We start from the raw sequence: 14,578 nt of genomic DNA, 5'->3' as shown, positions 1-14,578 counted from the left end.
TGGAAATCCTATTCCGGGACAATCATGCCCATTTACTGTGTCGGATGGTGGTAGATAGGTGAATGACAGGATATATTAGAGAACAGAGGAGGTGCATAATGCAATAAAATGTCTCTTCACTTCTAACAGAGGCTCAGGTCATAGTCACTCAGGTTTTTTTTACTGTTTATTTTACACCAGCTGCCTCTTTCCAAGCTCTTTTGAAAAGAACCATGAAGACTAAAAATGGAATTTAAATAGGGTACAAAAACTGAAGCACAGCAAAATCTTATGCTTGCAGAGTGAATCTGCCTATGTGTAGAAGACAATCTTGTAAACACTTTTTATCAGAAAAAGCAACCAATACAGAGGCCACAGAAGCTCAAACATTATCGGCAGCAGTGAATATGCAGTATTACGATGCCTGGCATGTCAGTAAAATAAACAATTTTAAATACATGATCTGCTTACCTGCGACCACATTCTGAATATTTACCAATATTTTTTAATATTAAGGCAGCTGTTAATCGGATGTGTTTAGTAATTGGTCCCTCTTTTTCATCCTTAGACAGAAAAGAAAATAGTATTAGAACAAGCCTGACAAGGAGACTTTCCTCCTGTTTAATCCATATGCTTGCTACTTACTGTGAAATCTCTGAAAACAAGGTTTCTTGATCCCCTTCTTAGTGCCATGAGGGCAGCACTAGGATGATTGACAATGGCCTTCTGTGCTCTGGGAGTGGAAGAAGCCCCTGCTGCATTTGGTGGCCTAAATGAGATTTTAAAAACAACAACAAAAGGAATTAAAAGGGGGCACAATAAATATTTCCTCCCTAGAAAAAGATTAAAATCAATATATTTCCTCCCGAAAGGCTAGTGCTTGATGCTGGTGGTTAAAAATATTACACTCCTCAATTGAAATCCCTGCTCAAATATGAACTCTCATGATCTAAAACAATCATATGTAATAATAACTTAATAATAATTTTATTATTTATATGCTGCCCATCTGACTGGGTTGCCCTAGCCGCTCCTGGACGGCTCCCAACAAAATATTTTAAAACACAATAAAGCATCGACCATTTTTTAAAGTTATAATTGTTGATTCTCAAGTTGCTAATGTTGTTACAGACCCAGATTTTCCTTTTTAATATTCATTTTGCTACTGTGCAAACATATCAAATCTATTCAAATATGATAAAGAATTTTTTTAATCCTTTGATAGCCATCCTTAGAATGATGTTAGGATCTTTCCCCCACACAGCTGCAGTGTGCAGTGGGTTCCACACGGAGCTCAGTGGCCTGTTTGTTTTCTCCCTTCCCTTCAGTATGCCTTGCAAATAAGTGCACCAGTGCCACCTAGAGAACGGGAGGTCTAGGCATGTCCCAATATCCCTGTCTCCTCCTCTATACCATCTCTAAAAGTGACATAAATAAAATGGGAAGAGAGGAGGATGAGATGGGAGATTAGGAAGCAGCCCACAAATCTTTCTGTAATAATTGGTCATGCTGCCAATGAGTGTGGCCCATGAGCTGAGGGGAGAAACAAGAGCTCTGCATGAGGAAGGATCAGAACTTTTCATGAAGATGAGAGAATTACAAAAGGAGACAATTTTGGTTCCCATTCAAAATGGGATGAACAGAAATAATGACTTATTCAACTGGCAGTTGAAATTGGAAGGGGGTATAGGTCACTGCTCTCTTTGCATAATGCCTAGTTTCTGTAACTGAGAGAGGTTTTAAAAAGAATAGTAAGGATGTTGGGACCCTTCCATGACAAAGATATTTAGTGTTCGACTGCTAGAAAAATGCAAAATGGATAGACTCACGAGCAGACACTCCGTACAAATAACACAATCTTCAGTGTACTGTTTGGTGAGCTGTACACAGTATGTGCCAAGTGAAAAATACAGATTTGGTGAGCTACATGCCACCCATAAGCTGTCCCACCCTCTGCCACCAAAGGATCAGAAGGACAATGCAAGTGTTCATCCAGGAGAACTTAGCCAGCAATCCTATGCATGCTAAACTGGACAGAGTTTCACTGAGCACAGCTGAAATTCTGAGAAAACATGCATAGGATTCTGCTGCTAGATTAATAATGAAGCTCATGTCTCTTACTTTGTGGAAGGTTTTGAACTTCCTGCTTGTCCGTGGTCATCTTGTTTTAATCCTGCAAGAAGGGCATCTCTTGAGCAGTGCTTATCCTGTTTGAGAGAAAAAATAATAATGTTAAATACATAACATAGACCTAGTAGAGAGAGAGTGGTGTATGTGTGTGTACATAAACATCTCATAAATTGACTGGTGAACATACACAAACACTGCAATTATGCACATTCACATTAGTGGGTGGAGACTCTGCACACTGGCCAGTCAATATGGAAAAATCAGCAACATCATATTGAAGAATGTGAATTTGAGACATTTTGCACACTGTGTTGTTATAATTCATTGCTTCATTATTGATTGAAGAATGAAATGCAATGAAGAAGGAAAACACCATTTGGATAAGCACTCTTCTAGCTACTGCACAGAAGCTAATAGAAAAACACCTGGAAAAGGTCAAACCTACAGCCCGTTGATGAATGAGGTAGAAATATTTAGTGCATCATATTGGTCTCAGCCATTGTAAAAAAAATGTAATAAATATGAACAAGCTTTGATCATGTTTACAGGGAACTGAAAGCACAACATTATACATGACAACTCAGAAGTAAGTCTCATTGAGTTCAATGATGCTTACTCCTAGAATACTGAGTATCGGATATTGCAGTGGGTGGTTCACAACATTAAATTAGGAAGAAGAACAAAACATCAGTAAAACAATTCATGGATAAGGATATAAACACAGCAGCATTAAAACCACTTCAGGAGGTTAAAATGCTTTCAAAGCCTGGGAAAATAAAATGGTATTTGCTCTGCATTTTATTACTATCAAATGCTATATATATATATATATATATATATATATATATATATATATATGCAGGTTTTGGTGTCCTCGGGTGTCTTCCCGTGTAAAAGTTGGGGTGTCTAGGCGACGTTTCGACGAGGTCTCACTCGTCATCTTCAGGCTGGTGCTTTCGGCTTCTTGTTACTGGAACAGAGCCTCTGTTCCAGTAACAAGAAGCCGAAAGCACCAGCCTGAAGATGACGAGTGAGACCTCGTCGAAACGTCGCCTAGACACCCCAACTTTTACACGGGAAGACACCCGAGGACACCAAAACCTGCATTCCTGTACCCGTGAAAATCTACGAAAGCAAATATATATATATATATATATGCTTTCGTAGATTTTCACGGGTACAGGAATGCAGGTTTTGGTGTCCTCGGGTGTCTTCCCGTGTAAAAGTTGGGGTGTCTAGGCGACGTTTCGACGAGGTCTCACTCGTCATCTTCAGGCTGGTGCTTTCGGCTTCTTGTTACTGGAACAGAGCAGGATCTCAGTGTTTGAGTTCCTATAAATACTGTTGAGGGGGTGTGGTGTATAGCCTCCAATGTTCTGGGCAGAGAGGAAGTTCCCAGGCTAGTGTGCCTTTTCTTCTTTTGTTCCTTAATTACTTCCTTAATTTCTTTCACTCAAGAAATCACTCAAGATATCCCTCAAGTAATTAAGGAACAAAAGAAGAAAAGGCACACTAGCCTGGGAACTTCCTCTCTGCCCAGAACATTGGAGGCTATACACCACACCCCCTCAACAGTATTTATAGGAACTCAAACACTGAGATCCTGCTCTGTTCCAGTAACAAGAAGCCGAAAGCACCAGCCTGAAGATGACGAGTGAGACCTCGTCGAAACGTCGCCTAGACACCCCAACTTTTACACGGGAAGACACCCGAGGACACCAAAACCTGCATATATATATATATATATATATATATATATATATATATATATATATATGTATGTTGCGGTAAGACTTCTGGTTTGAAACTGACTGCAAGCCCCTGAATTAGAGCACCCTGTTGTTCTATAGCTGGGCCTTCTGCTGTCTCCCAATATAGTGCATAGAAAGAAGTTATTTCACCTCATGATGCACATGCTCCACCCCATCTATAAGCTATTAGAGGCTTATGCTGGCAAATTCTCTCCTCACAATTCCCCCTTCATCACCCCCCCCCCACATCCACAATCTTAATTTACTGTAGTTCCTGAAGGCCACTGAGCATGCTCAGATCACACTGGACTGTGTTTTCTGCACTGTTTCTGAGCCCGCCATTCTTGGCATTAGAAGGAATGTGCATCACTTACTTTCTAGCGTAGAATTTTTATATTTATATGAAAATAATGCCTTTCAAATTGCACATCAATAGTGAGAAAAGGGATAGGAGACCAATTTCTACCTGCAAGTGGGTAATGAAGGAAAACCTTTGCCGCTGGAAAGGTTCACAGCCCTCCCATAAACACTGTCCAGGGTAGACGTCTTTTCCTCCATGTTCAGTTGCAGCGTGATAGAAAACCTGGGATGGCGTTTGAAACCACCTGGAAAATGTAATACATTTAAACTCAGGCGAAGAAGGAATACGATTTTGCTAACAATTTTGTCGCCTGAGCAATCAATATGAATACTGAAAAATAAAAATGCAAGAAATGGCAAGTGTTAATTATTCAGAAGTTTGACTTACTATCGCTAAGGGTTGCTTGCTGCAAAAGACTGTGCAATACAGTGGCACCTCGGTTTTCAAACGTAATCCTTTCTGGAAGATCGTTCCGAGTTCTGAAATGTTTGAAAACTGAAAACTCAATAGCCTACAGCTAGACCTCAGGATCTTGCACTCAGTGGAAGCTGCATGGCATGTTCGACTTCTGAGGCGTGTTTGAAAACTGAAGCATTTACTTCTGAGTTTACGGAGTTAGAAAACCGAAATGTTTGTCAATGGAGACGTTCGAAAACTGAGGTACCACTGAATTTATATGCAGCAGAAAGGAATGGATTTGTACCTTTTTAAAAAAGGTGATAAAGACCTCCTCTTTCCTATGAAAGAGTTAAACATTTGTAACACTGACCACTTGTGCAAACAGGTTCTTGAATGGTGCTAAAGATTCTGTTCAACCATTGACATTGAGGGTAAGGGAATAATGTATTTCAAAGTTCCCTAAAACCAGTCACTAAGGGTATTGGCTCTCTCACTCTCCCAAAGATCGTCTTCAGCTTTGTCTTCCATCTTCAGTTAAGTGCTTTCTCAAGGAACTCCCTAGCAAAAGAAGACCTTAGTTTCCAGTGGTGGGAAAAGAACCGAGACAGGGATGCTTTTCTCTATTTCTCTATTAAAAAAAACCTTGTTTCCTCAGTTAGCTGACAGATGAGCAGGTACTGATGGGAAACTTTAAAAAGGATGGGGGTTAACAACCACAAATATCATGTTGCATAAAACTAAACCTTTGTAATATATGGGTCAACTCAAAGAAAAACACTTACTTTTTACAGGATTGCCAGAGACACATGAAATTCTGTCCCGGTTTTTTCACTTGTTCTGTGTGCGAACTTGGTACAGTGAACACAGAAGGTGGCAAACTGACAGATGGGCCCTGGACTTGCATTGGTACGGGTGTGACAGGTGTGCTCTGTGGGAAAATTCAAAACAAGGAGGATTTAAATTCCTGCCTGATTATTGTTTATTGAACAATGCAAGATCTGATTTTCACGGAGCACACTTCCAGTGGCAATAGGTGAAACCATAGTGATCAGCAGTTTTGCTATTGACTGCAGAGGGAGATAGATGGTACTCGCTGTCTCTAAATAGTAAAATGAAATAAAGGCTGGAGTACTCTTGAGCTATTTACAGACTTTCCCCAATATTCTATAGCAGCTCTATTTTTACGTTTCAGGTTCAACACAGAATTAGATACAGCTTTTAGGAAGCTTTCCAGATGGCAATCTTTCTCTATAGAGATAAAGTGATGGAGCAATTTAACATACTTGTATGAATTTGGCAACTTATCTTTTTTTCAGTCAGAGTAATTTAAAGGATTATCTTTAAAACCACCATGTATATTTGATTTTTCCTTTCACTGCCTGTAACAAACGTTAAGTAAAGTTTTGAATGAGCAACTCTCAAGATTTGATCAACCTGTTCATTGTGTATATACCACAACATGTGCACATATGATGTTGGTAAGTAATGGAGTTGTTTTAAGTATTTACCGTAATGGCAGACCTTCACTTTTAAAGGGGGGGGGGAGAGTAACATATTCCATCTTTCATATACCATTTTAAAATGAAGGTGAGAGATGTTTGAAATCTCTCCATCAGCGTTAACTTTAGCAAGTTAAACATTAGCATGCCAAATAAAACACCAGGCTAGAATCCTTTCCCTCAACATCTGTGATACTTTCCACAATTTGTTTTTCATTTTAATGAGAAACAGGTACCCACCCACCCTGCATTCTGAGGTTCCAGGATGACTATACCATGTGATTTATTTTTGTAAGATTGGTGCTTATATCAATATAGCCTCTTCAAAACACCAACATGCTCACGTTGCCCCACACAGTTTCTTGTATTTGAAAACTTTCACCCAGTGAGAATTGATTCTACCTGATGAAAGGTCATTATTTTGAAAATAAAACAAGTCATAGAGCATGTATTCAGAATTAGATCAAATTAAAATTAATTAAATCGAAAGAACAAAATTATTTGCCAAGAGAAATCTGCTAGCCCAATTAATATTAGGTAACAAGCTAAAGATAGGAGCACACACTGAGAAACTGTTTTGTATCCATTGCCTAGCTCAGGGGTCCCAGGGCTCACTTGACACAGCTGAAAATTCCCCCTGAGGCCCACCAGTCACACAATGGTGGTTTAGAGACAAAGCCAACCACAAAATGGTGGGAGATGGAGGCAGAGTTTGGCATAATCACCTGACAATTAACAGTATCATTTTCTATACATAAATAATCCAGCTTTGGAAGTTACTAATTTCTTTTCCACCACATTTTCCCTTGTGGCAAGGAGTTCCACAGTTCAGCTTTCCTTAAGCTAAATACAGACATTTGCTATACAGTCGTACTTTGGTTTACGAACCTAATCTGTTCCGAAGTCTGTTCTTAAACCTAACTGTTCTTAAACCAAGGTGTGCTTTTCCATAGAAGTGGGAGACTCAATTTACAAATGGAACACACTCAACAGGAAGTGAAACATGTTCTTATTCCAAGGCAAAGTTCACAAACCAAAACAGCTACTTCTGGGTTTGCAGCATTCTTAATCCATGTTGCTCATAAACTAAGCTGTTCTTAAACCAAGGTACCACTGTGATGATGATGATAATAATAATAATACCAACATTTGCTCCGGAGGTATTGTGAATGTCTTCCCACTTTAGGCAGAATTTGCTGATCCAGATGCTCCAGATGGTGAAGGCTTTTTATACTGTATTTTCCCTTTTCATCCTCACATGCTTCTCAAATGTATTTTTATCCATTACCTGTAATTTCTCCTCCTATTCTCCTTTCACATTTAACCTTTACCTTATCTCTCAACCAAACTGCCAGCTTCTTTCACCCTTCCTTCCTGGTCCTTTTACATGAACTTCTTTCTGTTACAGCTTTCCTGTCTGCTCTCCTTCCTCATTATTCACAGTTTATTTATGTTACTACTACTACAATCTTTATTTTTGTCTTCCTATTATTATTATTATTAAAATTTGTATACCACCCTTCATCTGTAGATCTCAGGGTGGGTCACAGCATAAAAATACAAGAAGAAGAAAACCACAAAATATAAAATAAGAACGAGGACAAAAACCAATCAAGCCAATATAAAGGTAAAGATAAAGGGACCCCTGACTATTAGGTCCAGTCGTGACCGACTCTGGGGTTGCGGCGCTCATTTCGCTTTATTGGCCGAGGGAGCCGGCGTATAGCTTCCAGGTCATGTGGCCAGCATCACTAAGCCGCTTCTGGCGAACTAGAGCAGCGCATGGAAACGCCGTTTACCTTCCCGCCGGAGTGGTACCTATTTATCTACTTGCACTTTGACGTGCTTTCGAACTGCTAGGTTGACAGGAGCAAAGACTGAGCAACGGGAGCTCACCCTGTTGCGGGGATTCGAACCACCGACCTTCTGATCAGCAAGTCATAGGTTCTGTGGTTTAGCCCACGTCCCTGTAATCAAGCCAATAATCTCCCCAAAACACATTTAAAGGGATCTAGGTGGCTCCAGCCAAACCTCCCTGGAAAGAGCATTCCACAAATGGGAAGCCACTGCAGAAAAGACCCATTTCCTGTTGCCACTCTCCAGACCTCTCATGGAAGAAGCACACGAAGAAGGGCCTCAGAAGAACACTGCAGGGTCCAGGTAGATTCATATGGAGAGGGGTAGTCCTTGCAGTATTGTGGTGCAGATCCATTTAAGGAATTATAGGTCAAAGCCAGCACTTTAAATTGGGCCTGGAAACTAACTGGCAGCCAGTACAGTTCAGCCAGGACTGACACTATCTGCTCCAGCCATCTTGCCGTGGTGAGCAGCCTGGCCGCTGAATTTTGCACAAGCAGAAGTTCTCAAACTGTCCCTACGTATAATGTATTGCAGGAATATAACCAAAGGTTACCAGAGCATAGACAACAGTTATCTCAGTTTCTATTGCCCTTCAACACCTCCCAAGACCTCCCTTCCCACACCCTCCTTTGTATCCTGGCCACCTTTAATCAGCAGACAAGGAGTTTCTGGAGCTGGTACTAGTCAGACTAAAAGGCTACAGCATGACTATAAGGTGGGGAAGGCTGTGGCACTGAGGCACACCAGAAAGTGGTTCAATGTCCACTGTTTCAGAAACATTGGGCAAGCAGAAGTTGGTATAGGAAAACAATTACCTGTATCTGACCAGCTTTTGCCATATAGTACATGGTAAACTATATTCATATGAGGTCCCCCCCCTTAAATAAATGCAAAATATATAGAATTCCAGCAAGTCCACTGGATCATTTAAACAAACCATCATTAAAAGGAGCGAACAAGTGTAAGACTGAGCACAAGACCTTTTAAAAAGCACCCTGGGCTTACTTTTCTCAACATTTTCTATGAAGGAACATAAACATGACCATACTATGCCCTGTAAAGGTAAAGGGACCCCTGACCATTAGGTCCAGTCGTGGCCGACTCTGGGGTTGCGGTGCTCATCTCGCTTTATTGGCCAAGGGAGCCGGCGTACAGCTTCGAGGTCATGTGGCCAGCATGACTAAACCGCTTCTGGCGAACCAGATCAGTGCACAGAAACGGCGTTTACCTTCCCACCGGAGCGGTACCTATTTATCTACTTGCACTTTAATGTGCTTTCCAACTGCTAGGTTGGCAGGAACAGGGACTGAGCAACGGGAGCTCACCTGTCGCAGGGATTCAAACTGCCAACCTTCTGATCGGCAAGCCCAAGAGGCTCAGTGGTTTAACCCACAGATGCAAAAATTATAAAAGCCAAGTTTCAGTTGTATGCCTCCTGTGAAAAAACCAAAAAACCACACACCTAAAGATCAGCATAAGTTCAAAGACCTCTTCAAGAATGGTCTTACATAAATTAAGGAGAAACTGAACTAAATGCAAGGAGCATAGAGATAATTCAGACTGAAAAATGAATATCCTGTGTGGCATGAATTTTATTTTATTTTATTGCCTTACTGACAATAGATTACTGAAATTTAACTCTCAGTACATTCATGTTATTCAAAAGTGAGTAACAGTCAAATGATAAGCTTAGTCACTCCATCTGGGAACTTCAATGGCTCTCTACACAGCAACACATAAAAGCTCCTGGAGCTATGCACCTGCTTTGCAGCAACTAGCCTGACCATATCAAGGTGAGGCTGCAGCCAATGGCTTTGGAGCTGCTTGAAGTTTTGCCAATCTGCTTTCCACAGAAGCCTATTTAAATAGGATGGATCAAGTAAGTGCTTATGAAGAAGGGGGAACTGGAAAAGGGAGTCAGAAAGTCGACATTTTTCATGCCCCAGAATAAACCGATTCTTACTTTTGGAAAACTGGCCCAATATCAAGCACTTCTATGATAAACCAATAATGGGAGGGAAGCATAGCTACACTTAACAGATGTTTCTGGAAAGTCAAATAAAACAAGCTTCCAGGTAAGTTAATACATAGGTCTCTCAATCACCAATCACAAAAGCAATGCCCTCAAAGGAAAAATACAGAAAGATAATAGAAAGCTAAAAATGATGCCAACTCCTTCCTGTTTCAAACTGCAGCAAATGAGTTGTCCAGATGAAGCTACAAACATAATGCAAAACACTTTAACAATGTGCAATATTTGCAATCCATACTGTTGTTTTAAACAGCACACCAAGCTAGGTGTTTTTTCCCATTTGCTAAAATCCAACTGGGTTGAAATGAGCCATCTGCTTGTTGGTGTTGCTGAGACGGTGTAATGTTTATTCAGTGCCCTCCATTTGCCAGGTGCTTTTCAGAGGACAAGAATTTTGCTAACTCTGCCCAAAACTGCTTAAGTAAGATGGACAGGATCAAGACAAAAAGGAAGAAGCCACTCAGCTTTGGTTTACTACTGAGCAGAGCCTCTGGCAAAGAACCAGGAAAAACGGCCATCAGATTTTTGTGAGGAGTCATTTTTACATCAGGGTCCATCACCATGCTAATTTGCGTGCAATGTTGGTTATTCTCCCAATCTGGCCTTAATGCACTCTTCACGCCAAGATTTATTTGTTTTTTAGCTATCCCATTTGAAAAAGGAGAATCAATTATCCATTCCATCCCTTTAATGCCAATTCTCCCATGATGCTGAGGAATCTCTACATCTGGGATCTCTACTGAAAACTAGTGGCAGAGAGCCAATAAACCAAAAGGAAAGCACACGGCTAAAGAGATTCATACTTGTGCAACTGGGTTTCCTGCTCTTCCACGGCTTGAGCTGGAGCCCTGAAACCGTGAGCAGGCCAGTTGCATCTGCAAAGGATAAAATCAATGCTGCAGGTTTAACCCAAATTGTTCTTAGACTACATCATCCACAGCATATTTTTAAAGCACATGGCTTCCCCGATGGGAACTGTAGTTTAAGGGTAATGAAAATTGTAGCTCTGAGAAGTAAACAACAGTTCTCAGGATTCTTTGGGGAAGAAGTTATGTACTTTAAAGATGGTTTGAAATGCATGGTCTATTACTGTTCTCCAACACAAGGTGTATGCACTGAAAGTTGGATTTGGATCTGCACTGGATACCAAGAAAAAGGTGGCCCCAAATCTCTTCTTATCACCTCAGCTGTGAATCTGGCCTGGAAAAGAAAGGTGAACACGGTCCCAGCAGCAGCAGCAGCAGCATCTTACCAGTCTTCACATATATACAAAAATGTGTGGGTAATTAGATTACCATTGCAATACAGTTTGTGGGTTAAAAAAAAAAAGAAGACTGTAAAGGCATTAAATCAAAATACATTACAGTTCCTAACTCACTCTTTGGGAATTTAGGGTACTGAATCATAAATGCAAACTGTCCTCAGAATACGCTGCTTCCTTCACAAGCCCATTTTGTATGGTTCATTATTCAAATACATACTACACAGAAATGAAACTATTATTTAAAGGTTACCATTAGTACAATTCAAAGTGCACATAAGCAAAATATACATAATTCAAATAGCAAGGATTTTGTGATAACTGGGAGCGTATATATTTATCTTAACACATTATAGACACTGCAGCTTGAATCTGATATGGGAAAGCAGCCAATTCAAAAAACAACAATACATATATGATAGCTTAACAGTAATGAAACTGATAATAAATAAGATTACTCTCACTCAAAGGACTAAACATTCTCTTCCCCCCCCCCACCCCAAAACAATTTTTCATTTATCCTATCATTCAAAATATGTATTTTTAAAGCTTCAAATGTGGCAAAGATAAATGTTAGGCATAAAGGAACCAATCTTTTGAGGTATTTTCACAAACTGCTCAACTCAAACAATGTAACTGCTGGTGACAGAAAAGGTGATTACTTCCCCATGATACCATACAAGGTACATATATTTTTAATTATAAGCACTCTAGTCCTGAGTGCAACTAATGTGAAATATATTACCTGAAATTTTTATCCTTCCCATTTAACAAGAGACTGAATTTTGGGCATCACAATAAATCACCCTATGAATCAGAACAGTAGTGGTTAAATCATATATGGGGCAGAATAGGAGATACACGCAGGTCCCACTATCCAAACGCTTGTTATACAAAAAGTCACCTATCCAAACCCCTGTATACACACCGCTAATCTGAACAGCCAAACCTGCATGTAGTACTGTAACCAAATATGCAGTCTTAAACAAGCGTTACCCTTTTCTGTTTTGCCAGAAAACATGATGGGAGGGGGAGAATGGGGGAAAGATTGAACAAGAAAGCATTTCCCCTCATTTGCCTTTTGTAAGGTTTCAGATGGTTTTCGTGTGTGTGTGTGTGTGATTTTGGAGTCAAAATCCTATGGACAGGAACACATTAGAAAGTTCCTCATAGGAATAAATGGAAAAGTGGGTTATTTCCATCACTTAGTAAATGCAGTATCTTAAAACATAGTTCACAGAATGTTAGCAGAGATTAAAGAAACTGAAATACATACAGTGGTACCTTGGGTTAAGAACTTAATTCGTTCTGGAGATCCGTTCTTAACCTGAAATACCACTTTAGCTAATGGGGCCTCCTGCTGCTGCCATGCCGCCACTGCACAATTTCTGTTCTCATCCTGAAGCAAAGTTCTTAACCCGAGGTACTATTTCTGAGTTAGCAGAGTCTGTAACCTGAAGCGTCTGTAACCCGAGGTACAACTGTAGTTTGGTTGATAGAATTTGTTATACAATTCAAACATCATCAAGATACACTATGTCCACAGTACTTCCCTGATCCACCAAGTCTGTAATTCAATCAAAAAAAGTACGGTAATCAGATTGGTCTGGCATGACTTATTTTTGAGAAACCCATGCTGGGTCTTAGTAATCATAGCATCCCTTTTCTAAATGCTCACAGACCGACTGCTGAATTATCTGTTCCAGGACCTTCCCTGGTATCGATGGTTTGTAGCTACCTGGGTCTTCCTTCTTCACATTTGTGAAGATGGGGACAAGATTTGCTTGCCTCCAGGTTTAGCCCATCCATTTAGCAGAGTGAGGCTACCACCTCAGGCAGCTGATTTTGAATGTCATGAAAAGTCACCAAATATTTGTCATTTATTATTACTGCATTTTTACTGCCAGTGAAAGGGGACAGGTGGTTGTAGATGGCTTTTTTTTGCCTCATGTGTTAAAATAAGTTGAATGGCCTTGAATAGTAGGCATCAATATTGTGGCAAGAGGAGCATCATTTGCAGTTTCACCTCAAACAGCAAAATGTCCTGGGCTGGCCCAGTTAAACATTGATTCCATGTATTCAAAATGAAAGAGTAGGAAAACTACATATAAAGCCCAACATATAAAAGATGCAAATTATCTTGAGATTCTTTATTCAAGAACTAAGTTTAAAAACAACCCCTTCACATGCTGACAGGCTAGCAAGTATGAGTGGTTTTAAATTTATCCATAGCTTTCAAGGATAAAAGGTGTTATAACCAAGACAGTGTCTGGAAACATATGCAAGTTTCTCAAATATAAGACAAAGAAGAAATACAATACTCTAGGTTACAAGGTCTTAAACGGCAGTGCTAAAAAAAAGTATTTTGAACTGCAGCCTGATCAAACTAGTTCAGTATCATTGTATGTGGTCTGAGCTAAATGTTTGGATCTATCCTTTATTTGCAAGTGAACTGATGTCCAGGAGAGGTCAATCTGCTCCAGAAATCTACAGTACATTAAAAACCAAGAGTCAGTCTTGGGGCAGCTTGGCCCATCTGTTCTCAAAGATATATTTTAGAAAAGCTGTGTTCCTCATCTAGATGGATGCCTTATGGTACACTGAAGGCACATAAAGCTCTGCCCATAAGAGAACTGTAGGACTACTTGGATGAAAGCATAATGTACTCTATAGAATGATTCTGTACAGAATCCAGTAAAAAAATTCACAGGTTTCTGCAGCATTTAAGAAGTGTGTATCCTTTGTCAATAAATGTAAAGAACGATTGTAACTAGAGCCCTATTGCATCCATGAAAGGGCTTCCTAGTCTACAATCCCATTTCTAGCACTGCTAGAAAAAGCCAACAAGTAGGACCTGATAGCAACAGCCCTTCCTTGCTATTGATCTTGCAACAACTGGTAGGTTTCATTGTGCTATCATGGCAAAGAGCCACTGATAGACCATCCTTTATGAACTAGCTTACTGAATTCCATTAGTTAAATATCTGCTGTGTGAAGCAGTCCTTTGTCTGTTCTGAATCTACTGCTAATGAAGTTCATCTTGAGAAAGGTGAATGGAAGAAGGTTCATAGAAGGACAGCCACTTATGCCCCTTGAAAAGCCTCTCCAGAGTCCAGAGCATCAAGGTGTCTTGAACAATGCGACAAGGTCCAGGCGTCAATGCTGGACTCCTGCAGCCCCATACTCCATTGGTCAGGACCACCCTCCTCAACCCACCAAACTGGGTACGTTTCGCCTGCTTGTATCCCATCCCACACTGTTCAGGAGAGCTCAACCCCCTAGGGATGCTTTTCTGTGGATCCAGGC

The 14,578-nt window shown here is 40.3% G+C and overlaps 1 protein-coding gene across 4 annotated transcripts in view; it reads right to left on the bottom strand.

Moving 5' to 3' along the window:
• ARID2 (AT-rich interaction domain 2) overlaps positions 1-14,578 on the bottom strand; it is a 103,937-nt gene that overhangs the window by 1,991 nt on the left and 87,368 nt on the right. For all 4 annotated transcript variants that reach the window (XM_081928912.1, XM_081928915.1, XM_081928913.1 and 1 more), the window contains 5 exons: positions 5,403-5,548; positions 4,327-4,465; positions 2,101-2,186; positions 625-748; positions 451-542 (listed from right to left, as the gene is read on the bottom strand). In XM_081928912.1, the coding sequence (XP_081785038.1) occupies positions 451-542; positions 625-748; positions 2,101-2,186; positions 4,327-4,465; positions 5,403-5,548 (587 nt within the window). The remainder of the gene's footprint in view (positions 1-450; positions 543-624; positions 749-2,100; positions 2,187-4,326; positions 4,466-5,402; positions 5,549-14,578) is intronic.

Source organism: Podarcis melisellensis (assembly GCF_964234715.1).
Source record: "Podarcis melisellensis genome assembly, chromosome: 10".
Lineage (NCBI taxonomy): Eukaryota > Metazoa > Chordata > Lepidosauria > Squamata > Lacertidae > Podarcis > Podarcis melisellensis.
The sequence above is the reverse complement of the archived record's forward strand: the minus strand, read 5'-3'. Positions and strand labels throughout refer to the sequence as shown.